This window comes from Amborella trichopoda, chromosome 6 (genome assembly GCF_054954075.1).
Source record: "Amborella trichopoda isolate Santa Cruz 75 chromosome 6, AtrichopodaSantaCruz75HAP2 v2.0, whole genome shotgun sequence".
NCBI lineage: Eukaryota > Viridiplantae > Streptophyta > Magnoliopsida > Amborellales > Amborellaceae > Amborella > Amborella trichopoda.
Genome location: NC_142341.1, coordinates 10,450,070 through 10,463,331, shown reverse-complemented (window position 1 = coordinate 10,463,331; position 13,262 = coordinate 10,450,070). Strand labels below are relative to the sequence as shown.

Sequence of the window (13,262 nt, the reverse complement as noted above, 5' to 3'; positions counted from 1 at the left end):
CTGTCAAGCCTGAGGGCTCTGTCCGAGTCGAGATGTGAAATGGCAGCTAAAATTTCAGGCTCTGTAAAAGGTCTTTCTAACCAACGAGCTTCCTCAGTGGCAGAACCAGGAAGGAAAGGTCCCCCATGATGGGTCTGGGGCCTTGAGGAGTGGAAAAGAGGTTTTGGAAATAGTCAAGGATGGCTTGCTCTATTTATAGGGGTTGATCAAGGAGTTTTCCCCCCACCTGCAGATGGGAGATAGTGTTGTCGCTACGCCTGCAGTTGGCAGTCCTATGAAAAAAACCGGTATTGAATTCCTCGACCTTCAACCACTTAATTCTGGACCTCTGGTACCAGTAGATCTCTTCTTTCTTCAAGTTGGATTGGTATAGAACTTTGAGTTGGCCTCTCTGTTGGAATTCTAGGTTCGAGAAAGGCCTTGATTTTTCAACAGGGTCAAGGGCCTAATTGGCATAGAACTTTGAGTTGGCCTGCAAAGCAGAGGTTTTATGGGGAGCAAGAGACCTCGGAAGCGTCATGCTCTAGGATTTTAACTGGGCTTTCAGTAATTGGAGCTTCCTTTGAATTTTGAAACTAGCCCAGCCGACTACCAAGTTAGCTAGGGACTGCCACTAGACCGGACATTGGAGTAGAACACAGGATTCTTCCATCCAGGCCAATTCAAACCTGAAAGGTTTGACTACTTTCTCAGCAAGATTTGAGTTTAAAAGGATAGGGCAGTAATCAGAGGTGGGCTTAGGTAAGGTCAGTGAATGGGTTCTAGGAAACGTGGAGTCCCAATCTATGGAAACCAAGAATCAATTTAGTTTGGAGAGGGACAGAGTGGTGCCATGGTTGGACCAGGTAAATTGAGCACCTTGTGTGGGTAGGTTGAGAAGGTTGTTGAGGGCAATGAAGTTTGAGAAAGTTGTCATTGCCAGGGTAATTCTGGTAGAAGAATTTCGCTCATAGGACCACCTAATGACATTGAAGTCCCCACCTATGCACCAAATAGGGTGAGGGAGAAGAGCAACTAAATTAAGTTCGTCCCATAGCAGCGGTCTATTTGAGTCGAGATTGGGTCCATAAACTGTGAGAACTTCCACAACAGTCCATCGGGTATCCTAGATAGAAGGACGGTTACTAAAAATTTGGCTGAGTGGGAGGAAGTCAGGGAGTGGGCAGCGAGGTCCCAAATTACCCAAATTCCCCCCGATGCCCCTTCAGGGGGGAGAGCGACGCATTGACAGGGCTGGCGACCCCGCACTTGTCTGATATGAATCAAAGAGGGATTGGGTAATTTGGTCTCTGTCAGCGCCAAGGTAGTGGGCCGATGTCTAAAGCAAAGATCCTTGACTGCGTGCTTCTTATGGGGTAGACTGAGCTCGCGAATATTCCAATGAGTATCAACATGAAGAAGAGAGAGGTGAGGAGAGTTCCGAAGAGAACGTCTCACTAGGAAACCGTTAGAGGGCACCTGGGCTAGGAGGGGGGCAATGGATGGGTTAGAAGAGAACAGTCCGTCGTAGTTAATGCTGCATGCGAGGGAGGGGTTGGAAGGAGAGTTGGTCCAGAAGGGATGGAGTAAGAAAAGGGGAAATCCCTTGCCAAAGCGGAAGATGGGGGGGTTGCGACAATGGGGGGTAGAAGAGCAGTGAAGAAGGTTCACAGTAGGGGGTGGGTGCAAGAAGTGGAGGTTGGGGAAAGGGATTGGGAAAGTGAACGAGAATAAGGGGTGGGAGACCAATGGGGTCCGAGATAATGATGGGATCTCTCCACTGTAAGGGTCGGTCAGGAAGTCGACAAACACGGGTGGAGGTGGTGTAGGAGGGGAAAACCAACGGGGATCCATGTCAATCGGGGTAGTCTCCATCTCGACAACTGGGTTCAACGAAGGAGGCTCGTAGGCTTCCTCTGCTGGTTCTCCTAAAGAGGTTCCGAAGCCAATGAGGAGAGGGGAGGAGGGAGGAGCAGTTCTAGGACCTGAAAGAAAAGGGGAAAGAAAACGTGCAAGGGGTGAGAGAGGGGGAGGGGGTGGCAAAGAAGAAACCCTAGTAAGCGGCAGTGGGTTAAGAGATGGAAACGACTCAAAAGGACGGGGCAATGATGGAGAGGGTACATTTTGTGGGCTAGTGGCAGAGGTTGAAGGGATGGAAGACGACATGACGGCTTAGAGGTTGCAGCTGGAGACAGGGACGAGCAACGAGGGCAGCAAGGAGCCGAAGAGGATACGTGAGGAAAGGGTTGGACGAAGTAGAGTGTTGTCAATGGAACGGGAGATCTCGGGGGGAGAGAAAGGGAGGGGGTAGGTGGAAGTAGAAGGTGGTGGCTTGATACAGGTGTTCAAGCCAGAATGAGACCGAGGGAAAAAGGAGGTTTCTGAGGTGGGTAGAAGCGATGTGGCCTAGGTGTCTTACACACGAACAACAAGGGAAGCAACGGATGGCGGCTGCGCCAGGGTACTGTCGGAAGAAAGCAAATTTCGTGGCAGCATAGGGTTAGAAGTGGCCCGGCTCGAGGCGTCACTAGCACGACAGATGTCACCCGAGAATGGTCAACTGTGACGTTAGGAATGACTTTCGAGATAAACGGACCTAGGACATGGCACACTTGAAGATTGGGTTGCGGCAGTGGAGGTGGCAAAGGAGGGAGAAGGCCAGGTGGTGAGCGGGTACGGGGTGATGGGGAAATGGAGCCTGGGTCGCTGGAGAAGGAGGTTGTCGATGGAAGCGGTTATGGCGAGCCTGGTTACAGTGCTGTTGTTTCTTGGAAACTACAGTCCAAGCCTCCTGCGGGTCAAAACACGAAGCCAACGAGTTTAGTACGACAGGGCCATGCTGAGTTTGGTCTGCCGGTGAGACGAAGCGACGTGAGGGGGGTGAAACCGTGGACCAGGAGAGAAAAATTTGAAAAAAGGCCCCAGTGACTTCTAAGAAAAGGAAAGGAGGAATGACCTAAGGATCCAAGACGTCAATAATGAGTAGAAGAGACTTGAGCAGGAGGCTCTCCATCGATTTCTAGTGAACTGCCACGAAGGAGCCGCAGGCATTTTCGATAGCTTCAAGGCACCAGGAATGAAGAGGGATGACAGAAGCTGTAAGCAAGACCTTTTGGCAGCGATAGGCCCCCAAGTGTTCAGACCAAAAGGAAAGCTGAAGGGAGGTTTCCTTGAAAAAGGCCTTAGAGGAGCTTCTGAGAGCGGAAACAGCCCCCTACAACTGAAGGGAAGGAGAACAAGAAGGACCCATTAGAAAGTTGTCTGCACTTCAAACCTGGTTCTTTCCATCCTTCTTTGGCCTAGCTTTCTATTCCTTTGGAGTCGTTTCTCTGGGGGTGGAAGACTCCCCTCCAGGGACGACTTGAACTGTTTGGCAAGGTTGGAAGAGGCTACAGAGGGTATAGAGATGAGGCTAGGAGCGTCAAAATGAAAGGGGAGAGAGGATCCAGGAGCACTAGAGGAGGCCGAAGAAGAAGGCGGGATGGAGGTGGGAGAGAGGAAAGAGGAGGGGCTCATTTCAGTAATGTCTGATTGCAGCTTAATATATACTTATTTGGTGTCAAAAGGAGAAGTTACAACTTAAACATGGGAAGTCATACTCCAGGTCTGTCATAAATTGGATATAAGAACCTTAATCTGCTCAGCAACAATTAGTCAAATGACTGCTCTAACCTTTATTTGTTATCCTTTTCTAGGAAAACCGTTCTAAAAACCAATGGTGGATCCTCATTTTTTGTTTGGGCCTATGATGAAATTTTCAATTGATGCTATCTGATACATCATAATGAACCTACAAGCCTTAGTCATATTAGAAGAATGTTACAAATCAATGCTTTTTTAAATCAATGCTGAAGTGCTGAAGCTCTGTGTCTCTATGGAGTTTCTCAACTTTTGTGAAATTAATTGATTCAGGCTGTTGGCTCAATCAAATTTCCTTTCTTATGCCAGTGTATTAATATCTAAGCATCATCCTTACCTATGCCATTGTACTTCAAATTAATTGCATTGCAGATGTGACTGTACAAGAATAAAGCTTGATGAAGGAAATTGGAATTAAGTCATTAATTTAATTAGCTTATTTGGACATGAGAGAAAGTGAACCCTTCGTCCACGTTTAATGAGTGTTTCATTTGGCTGGATTTGGTCATTTTCACATGTGAATGGTCTTCTTTCGGTTGTTTAGATATATAGCATAGTAGCTATCAAAAAACCTGGTATAATGCAGATCTATATTGATGGCCTTCTTTGCAGAAGAAATCCCATTGCAACAAAGAGCAGCTTCTGCATCCTTGTTGGGAAAACTTGTTGGGCAGCCAATGCATGGTCCCAGAGTGGCTATTACCCTGGCTAGGTTTTTCCCCGATGGTTTGGTCTCTGCAATACGTGATGGACCTGGTGAAAATGTGGTTATGGCTCTCGAACAGACCACAGAAACACCAGAGCTTGTGTGGACACCAGCTATGGCTGCTTCTCTGGCTGCACAGATTTCTACCATGGCAGCAGATCTTTACCGTGAGCAGATGAAAGGGCGTGTTGTTGACTGGGATGTTCCTGAGCAAGCATCTGCCCAACAAGAAATGAGAGATGAGCCACAGGTAAGACGATTATAAAAAAAGGAAAAAAAAAATTCACTTCATCAGAGTTACATGTCATCTAAATGGGAAGTTCTATAGATTAAATTAATTGTTTTCTTGATGGTTTAGGTTGGAGGGATTTATGTAAGGTTGTTCCTGAAAGATCCCAAGTTTCCTCTGAGAAATCCCAAGAGATTTTTGGAAGGCTTGTTGGATCAATATGTGTCATCCATCGCTGCTACTCACTATGACACTCAACCTATTGATCCTGAGCTACCTCTGCTTTTATCTGCTGCATTGGTTTCCTTGTTACGAGTACACCCTGCTCTAGCAGACCATGTTGGTTATCTTGGGTATGTTCCCAAACTTGTTGCTGCAATAGCCTATGAAGGGAGGCGAGAAACGATGGCAACTGGTGAAGTACATAAATCAAACCATGTTCGTTCTGATGAATTTCTTGAAGATGAGAATGGGCATGCACAAATGAGTGCACAAACACCACAGGAACGTGTTCGTCTAAGTTGTTTGCGTGTATTGCATCAACTAGCAGCTAGTACAACTTGCGCTGAAGCTATGGCAGCAACGAGTGTGGGAACGCCTCAGGTATCATATTCTCTACTTGGAGACTGTTTTATAATTGATCATGTAATTAATTGCAGCATTGTGTTGCTGCCCTATTTTACGCAATCTGAACTGGGAGTTCTTTAAAGATATGCAGTTTTCAGTTTCGTAACTGATTTAATTCTCTGGAATTTTTCTCGGGTTTTGTGTATGCATTGCATAGTATCATTTTTGTTTTTTGTTTTTGTCTCTACCACATCTCTATACTAAATCTTTTAATTTCTTCAGAAATTTTGTATCAGTTTAGTGGTTCACCTGTTGACCCTGTATCCAGGTTGTTCCCTTGCTTATGAAAGCAATTGGATGGCAAGGTGGAAGTATACTGGCACTGGAGACTTTGAAACGTGTTGTTGTGGCGGGCAACCGAGCGAGGGATGCACTTGTCGCGCAAGGATTAAAGTAATGTTTCCATGATGACACTATAAGAAACAAACCTTCCAAATGTATTTCTATCCCTATATCAAGATGACATGAGTTTGTGAAGATCTGATCATGCAGTTCTTCTAAAATCTAAATATTTGAAAGTACTACGATAATATCCTGTGCAATAATTATCTCCTAGGGTGTTGCACAACATTCAGCAATATTGGTTAAATATTTTTGCTTTACTCAACATTGTTTTCTTTATATGTACCTATGTGGTGCATTGGTGTGATGCTTTCTTTTGGGTTACCTTTACAGCTGTAGTGATTAGGAACTCTACCCTTTAGTTTAGACTGGTAATGAATTCCCCAAGGTGAATCTTAAACATCTCTTGATCAGGTGTCATGTTGAGTTTTATAATCATGAATTCAAAGAAGACTGGCCAAAAAAGCCAGAAAATTAATGAGTAGGGATACAAAAAATTCTTGGACTCTCCATTAGGAGGTGCTGCTGTGGTCTCTAGTGGTGGACAAAAGGTGTGTCCGGTCACACTTAGGTGGTACTTTTGGAGAAAAGATTTTTCTCTGATCTAGTTGTCAATTCTGAAGCATCTTTGAGAGTAACATAAAGTACCTCCATATCACAACAGCTTTACATCTGGTCTCCCATAGGCATTCTAGTCTCACAATAGTCCATGTATTTGGGTGGATTCATAGTTATATCCCCCCCCCCCCCTCTCTCTCTCTCTCTCTCTCTCTCTCTCTCTCTCTCTTTCGCTCTCTCTCCCTTTAATATTTGGAAGGGGGTGCTACTCATGGTCTTCCTGGAGGTCATCCATCCTAGTTTTAGTTTTTCCTCAATTTTCCACTATTCTCTTGTTATCAAGAATGAATCAGAAGATAGATTTTCTAGATATCTTAAGGTATATATGATGAATATCTAAAAGAGATGTTATAGGATATTTTTGAAGATACTCATTGTTGCTGCTACTTTTGTCGCTTGAAAAGCGATAAACTTTTGAACTCTTCTTGTTTGTGACAGTCTTGAGCACCAGGCTATTGCTAGTTACAGTATGATGTATCTGCAATTAATGGGTGATGCAGGGTTGGCCTTGTTGATGTACTTCTTGGTCTCCTTGATTGGAGGGCGGGTGGTAAAAATGGACTTTGTGCTCAAATGAAGTGGAATGAATCAGAAGCTTCTGTTGGACGAGTACTTGCAATTGAGGTAATAAGTTTTTTTCTAAATTGTTTGGTTCAATACATTTTAGGCCTTGAATATTATTCAATGTGAAAGAATGACTATTCACTGGTAGAATAGTGGCTTCAGGAAACTCACTTCTCTTTGCTTCTAAGGTTTTGCAACTGCGATGTGATATGCCATATCAGTGGAGCATTATTGAGTATGTTGACATAACTACGATTGCAATTCTCTCTCTTTTAACTTGCATTTGCTGCATAGACCATCTCTAGGACTGTTTTTCACTTAATTAGTCTCATTTGGAAAATACTGAGACTGGTGGTAAGTACCAGATGATCTAAATCACGGTTTAAAAACATGCCTAGCCGAATCGGGAATCGCCAAGTTGGCCTAGAACGGCTGGGTACCGCAGCCCGGGCTCACTTGGACCTAGGCTAGTCGGCCCGAACACTGAGCACCACCGCTCCCACAACCCCCTTTCCCCCCACCCTCCCCAAAAAAAAAAGCCAAAAAAAAAAAAAAAAACCTTTATTTTTTTTTTCCTTCACCTTTTATAAGTTTAATGTAGAAAATGACGAAAAATAAAGCTTTGTTGTTTGAACGTTTATTTTTCCCTTGCTGTTTTTTGAACCCTAAAATGCTGATCTGCAAATTCATCAAGTTTTCCTTTATAGCGCAACCAAATAAACTTGAAACTTGTTTTAGATTTTTTGTGATTTAACCATTTATCAAAGTCCTATGTGAATTTATTGATTACATCGAATATTTGAAGAGATCAAGGCTCAAAAACTTTTACATTTTTTGTCATCAATGCTTAGAGTTGAGGTATGACACAATTTTGGAGTTTCAATCAAAGATTGCTTTGGGGATTTTGATCTAGCAAGGGTTAGGATTGATCTAAACGAGGTACTTTATTTTTTTAATATTTATTTTTTGTCTCAGTTTAGGTTTTCCTGAAATTTTTCAAGAATATCCAAATTTTTTGTAAATATATAGTTAAATATATATTTTTTGTTTTAGGTTGTGTTAGGTAGGTTTAGATAATTTTTGAATAATACTTTTTTTTTCTTGGTTTAGGGTCTTTTTGAAAAAAAAAATTGAGCAAATCTGAAATTCTTTGTAAATATTATGCTAATCGTTTTTTGCTTTTATTTTATATTGTGTTAGGTAGGTATAGCCAATTTTTGAAGAGTCTTTGTAATTTATTTTAGTTTTTATGTATCACTTTAATATGCTATGTCTCAGTTTAGGTTTTTCCTCAAAAATTAGAAGAAATTTTTTTATACATAGTATGCTAATTTTTTTAGCGTGAGGTTTCTTTCAAGTGTCCTCCTTATTCTAAACAAGTAAGGTGCACCTCTAAATTTTTCCAGAAGATGTAGTTTCCGTGGCGGAAACCTTATGAGACTTCATGTTCCATCCTAATTCACCATCTTCGCCATTATCCGAGCCTTATCCCAACTATATGGGGTCAGCTACACGAATCCTATTATGCCATATGAAAATTGGAAATTCTAAAATGGCACAGATGGAGTAGATCCATATATACTTGAAATCTTGAAAATAGATGATTAAGATAACTTGTTACATGTTTTTCTTTATATTCTTTTCTCTTGAGGTTGAGACGATCAATTGGAAGGTTTTCCAACTTCAGTACACTCTTTTGTAATAGATTTTTGGGGTGCACTTACTTCTTTGGTGTGAGGTTGCAACCTTTTTTTTGGTTGCAGCCTTAGATAAACTTTTTCCTTGTTTTTTTTAAGGTGAAGTTTACCTAATTTTTCAGTTTAATTTTTTTTGTTAGGGATTAGATGACTTTTGTTTTGATCGGTTTGATATTTTTTTTAAAAAGCTCAAATTTTTGAAAAATCATAAATTTGTAAAAATGTTATATTGAACTCTTTGGGGGGCTCTGTTCTAGATTGTGTTAGGATGAATTTTGTTAATTTGTTTTGTTCATTTTCCTTTAATTGCTGGTAAAAATAATTTTTTTTGTTTGGTTCTCTATTTTTCTTGAATAATCCCTCAAATTTGTTTATTACATTCTAAATAACTTAGTTTTGTTTTATTGTAAATAACTAAATAATCTTCAATTATGTTAGGGTTTCTACACTAGATTGTTTAAGGATTTATTAATTTTTTGTTGATTTTTATCCTGGATTTCTAATGAAATCAATTTTTCTTGTTCGGTTATCTTTTTTTCTGAAGATATGCCGTGGATTTCTGAAATAATTTTTTTTATAAATATTATGTTTAATTTTGTTGGGTTTCTTGCAAATATTATCTAATAGCACATTGAATGACTCATATGATTTTTGTTTGGTTTTTTCCTTATTTTGAAACGGAATCAATTTTTGTTTGCTAGGTTTTGTATTTTTCAGGAAAAAAAAAAAAAACTTGCGTTTTCGGTATTTTTAGATAATACATAATTTTTGTGTTTGTTTTTTGTTAATTAACAATTTACCTTGAACCTCTAGATTCATTCCTCAATCTGCAGTGCGGCAGTAGTTGGATGGTGGTCCGGATGACTGGGTTATCACATTTTTCTTTTTGATTTTATATTGTATGTGTTTACCCATTTAAATATGAAATTAATATTTTTGGATATTATGGATGTGACTATAGGCACTTACTGCATTTTTTACTGTGAACTAGTTGTTGTATGTCACATAGACAGGAACTAGAATCTCTGTATCAATACCTATTCGACAATTCCATCAAAATATTTGACATATTCATCATTTTTCTTTCCACAAACCAACTAAATTTTAATTCTATATTTTTTTAATTTTTTTCTTTTTTTTTTTTTTGAAAAACTTGAGATGGCTGAGTCAGCCGAACCTGTATGAGTTGGCCGGTTCTCTGAGTCAGCTAGGATGCGGCTCGTGGCCGGTTCAGCCCCCCAAGCCGACTTTTGATTCACTAATCTGAATGTTTTAAGTGAGAAGTACTTTGTGCAGTTTCCCATATGTAGGAGTTGCCCATTGTCACATGATCAAGTCTATCTGAGGCATATGGTGAGGGATGCACCTGTGGTGTCTTGGCTCGATTTGCACAACGCATTGCGTGTCACCACATTGCCCATAATGTTAGGCATGATAATTTGACGGCCATAGCTCCGCAATGGATGAATGCACCCCATTAGTTTGCATGTACGGCAATCAATCCCTATAACCCCTAATATAGACTGGTGTGTGGACTAGCACTAATTATTCATGTATGGAAATGCATAAATATGTTTACATGGATCTACCATAGATAAATCAACAAAAAGAAAAGGATAGCATTGTCCTAACTACCCACAAATACTAGGAGGCCCTAAAGATAGTCACCAATGTGATGGCCTAACTAGCTCAAATTAAGTACATGGATAGTCACTAATGCGATGGCCTAACTGGCTCAAATTAAGTACATAGAGAAAATTAATATATTTTTGGACCAAAATATACTTAATTTTATGGCTTTGAAATTCAATCAGGTGGTCTTCCAATGCTTCTTTGCGTTCTTCCTCATTGCGGTACCGTGGGGCTCTGAACTAAATTGGCCCATCAACTGTCTCCAGTAGAGTTTGTTGCTAGCTATGATTTCCTTTGAAGTGAAATATGGAATCCACTTGGGAGACCTTGGAATAGCTTATCTAACAACATGATCTATGGCATTTGATATGGGTTTAACAAATACTTGCACATGAATAATTAGTCAATTAGTTCCCTTTCAGCTCATCAGTCTCCAGGTCACATTCTGGATGAAACAGAAGATGTATTAGCATTATGAAGTAAATAGAAAACTAAAATCCTTCTGACACTATTTTATACGCCAATATGGATTCAGTATTTAATTGATCATTCAGCACCATGGATGTTAACATCTCTAGAGTTTCTGCAATTCAGGCTATGTTGTGTGTTGAGAACCTCATCAAGTGTTTCAGAGGAAATAGACAAATTTAAGATTTGGTTCATGAACCTTTTCTTTGTTCGTTTTAGAGATTATTTATGTTCACCTGTTTGTATGGATGTTTACTGCTGCTAGGGGACTCAACTAGAGTGCTTCAAATCTGTTATGATCAGTAATACTGTCCAGTTGAAATAGCAGGGATCATCACTGATAGAGGCTCTTAAAATTCGATAGACAGGTTTCAGATAAATTAGGCAAGAGGTAAACACCGTTATATATCAGGAATACTTGTCTAGTTATAGACTTCATAGTTTCTTGGGTAACCAGATGTGTTGGGATCGGATGGTGCTTAAAGGAAGCAAAAATTGGTTGATTGTGTTTACATTGCATACATCACTGATCATTGGACTCTTAATTTATGTTTGTCAATTTCTTGTTTGATAAAAGAAATTCTTTCATTCCATAAATGACTTCACTTGTTCAGACTTTGTTTGCCATGTAAGGAAAAGTTTGCAATGTTAAAAGGATTTCTAGATTATACATGGAACTCTGAGGAAAATCCTTTGGTGGTCTTAAGTTAGTTCGTTTGTCCTTGATATGTTTGTGATTGTTGCATAATGTGCAAGAATGATGGTCCAGGTACTTCATGCATTTGCAACAGAGGGAGCCCACTGTACAAAAGTTCGTGAGATACTAAATGCTTCTGATGTAAGTGTCACTTACAATATCAAACACAGTTAGCAATATTTATTTTCTCTGCGCTAATTAAGATTCTGGAGTTGGTGTCTGGGTTTGTTTGATTGTTGAGTGTTAACATTTTTGTGATAGCTCGCAAATGGTGTTTCTAGAATGGTTAACTGACAGACGGTTCCTTATATATATATATTTTGCCTCTGGTTTTCTTTTGATGACTGAGACAATGGATAACAGCATACCTCTAGTTGCATTCAGTACAGACAGGTGGAGATTTACATAATGATTAATTATAGTCTTTGATTTCAGTGACATGGATAACAGTTGTGAGATAATCTCAGCAGTTCCATATGAGGATTGGGAAAGTATACTATGATCCTTTGAACTATGGAGACCATAGTTCCTTTGTCCTTCTCCATCCATTGATGTGATGATGCATTACGATACTGGCAAGTGGGACCCACTACTGTGGTCATATTTTGTTCTGATGGGTTCTGCTCTCTGCATCAGCGTCCATCACTTCGATGGACCCACCATGAGTATCCAGTTGCCCAGAGCACACACTATGGTTTTCAGTAGTCCAATGGATCATTATCATCATGGGAAAGTGTAATATAATCTAATGGGCTAGTTGAATTTTGAACTCCCTGTGGCTATAGTTCAATGGAATCATCACCATCCAGTGATTGGTGGGCAATGATGGAGAGAGGTTGGGGTCCCACCATTACAAGGAATGACCTCAATGGTGGGTCCCACTCTTCATCAGCATCTGTCATTTCATATAACTGTAATGGACTCTGGCTTTCCATAGCCCCATGGGTTATATTGTACTCTAAAGATATGAGATACTTGTGTGGTGCCTAAAGGGGGGATAATTGAAATGTGATAGAGAGAGAGAGAGAGGGCTTGGTTTCGAGACCTTAGCTTTTATAATCACAATCTTGCAGGTGTGGAGCGCTTACAAGGACCAGAAGCATGACCTCTTCCTTCCAACGAATGCTCAGTCTTCTGCTGCTGGAGTTGCCGGCCTCATCGAGAGCTCTTCTTCGAGGCTCACTAATGCTCTCACAGCCCCACCTCCACAACCCTCTCTTGGCAGGCTTTCTGCAGGATCCACTTTGTCACCCAACGGAAAGCAGGATCATGAGCCCGAACCCTAGAAAACACGAGGCATTTTGTGTATACATTTGAGCAAAGCATACCAAGGAGTACAGCTTTTTTTCTTTTTCTTTTTTCACTGTCATCTTATCATGTATAGTTTCATTGTATAGTGTTGTTTTGGCATCTCATTGCTTCTCTTGTATGGGAAAATTGTAGCTTATTGGTGCAAGATGAACATCCACCCGGATATTCATTGTAACATATTGTGCTTCCAATTTTATTTGGCAATAAGCATGTGGCCTTTGAGGTGGATTTGGTTCATTGGTATATTTAAGTATAGTTGTTTCTTTACCCATTAAAGCATATATATATATATATATATATATATATATATATATATATATATATATATATATATATATATATATATAGGAAAACACGATGCAACGCCTATAGGTGAAAATAAACAGCGATTTCGTCTATGCTCATCACCGTCCAAAGTTCATCGTACGTTCACAGTTGTTTAGTAGTGTTTTATTTTTTATTTTTTTTCTACAAATCGGAACGATCGGAAATTTGATGCATGTTCATAAAAAATAAGAGAATCTAATAATAATAATAAAAATTGTAAAATATAAATTGACGAAAATATCTATGAAAAATTACGGGGGTATTTTGATCAATTTATATTTTTCTTAAATATTTTTTTCATATTTTTATTAGGTGTGTTTCACTAAGATGAACATACATTTCAAATTTCATATCATTCCAATTTATAGAAAACAAATAAAAATTGAAACACTACCAGATAATCGTGACCGTGTGATGAATTTTAAA

At 39.9% G+C, this 13,262-nt stretch overlaps 1 protein-coding gene across 2 annotated transcripts in view; it reads left to right on the top strand.

Moving 5' to 3' along the window:
- The window catches only part of GRV2 (DNAJ heat shock N-terminal domain-containing protein), a 57,130-nt gene extending 44,384 nt beyond the window's left edge, over positions 1–12,746 (top strand). The window contains exons 18-23 of one of the 2 annotated variants that reach the window (XM_006848256.4): positions 4,231–4,574; positions 4,683–5,156; positions 5,449–5,573; positions 6,641–6,764; positions 11,271–11,339; positions 12,272–12,746. In XM_006848256.4, the coding sequence (XP_006848319.3) occupies positions 4,231–4,574; positions 4,683–5,156; positions 5,449–5,573; positions 6,641–6,764; positions 11,271–11,339; positions 12,272–12,484 (1,349 nt within the window). In that variant the 3' untranslated portion in view covers positions 12,485–12,746. Of the gene's footprint in view, positions 1–4,230; positions 4,575–4,682; positions 5,157–5,448; positions 5,578–6,640; positions 6,765–11,270; positions 11,340–12,271 lie in introns of those variants that run through there. The other variant, XM_088869708.1, reaches the window with a different exon arrangement.
- Positions 12,747–13,262: the final 516 nt, after the last annotated feature.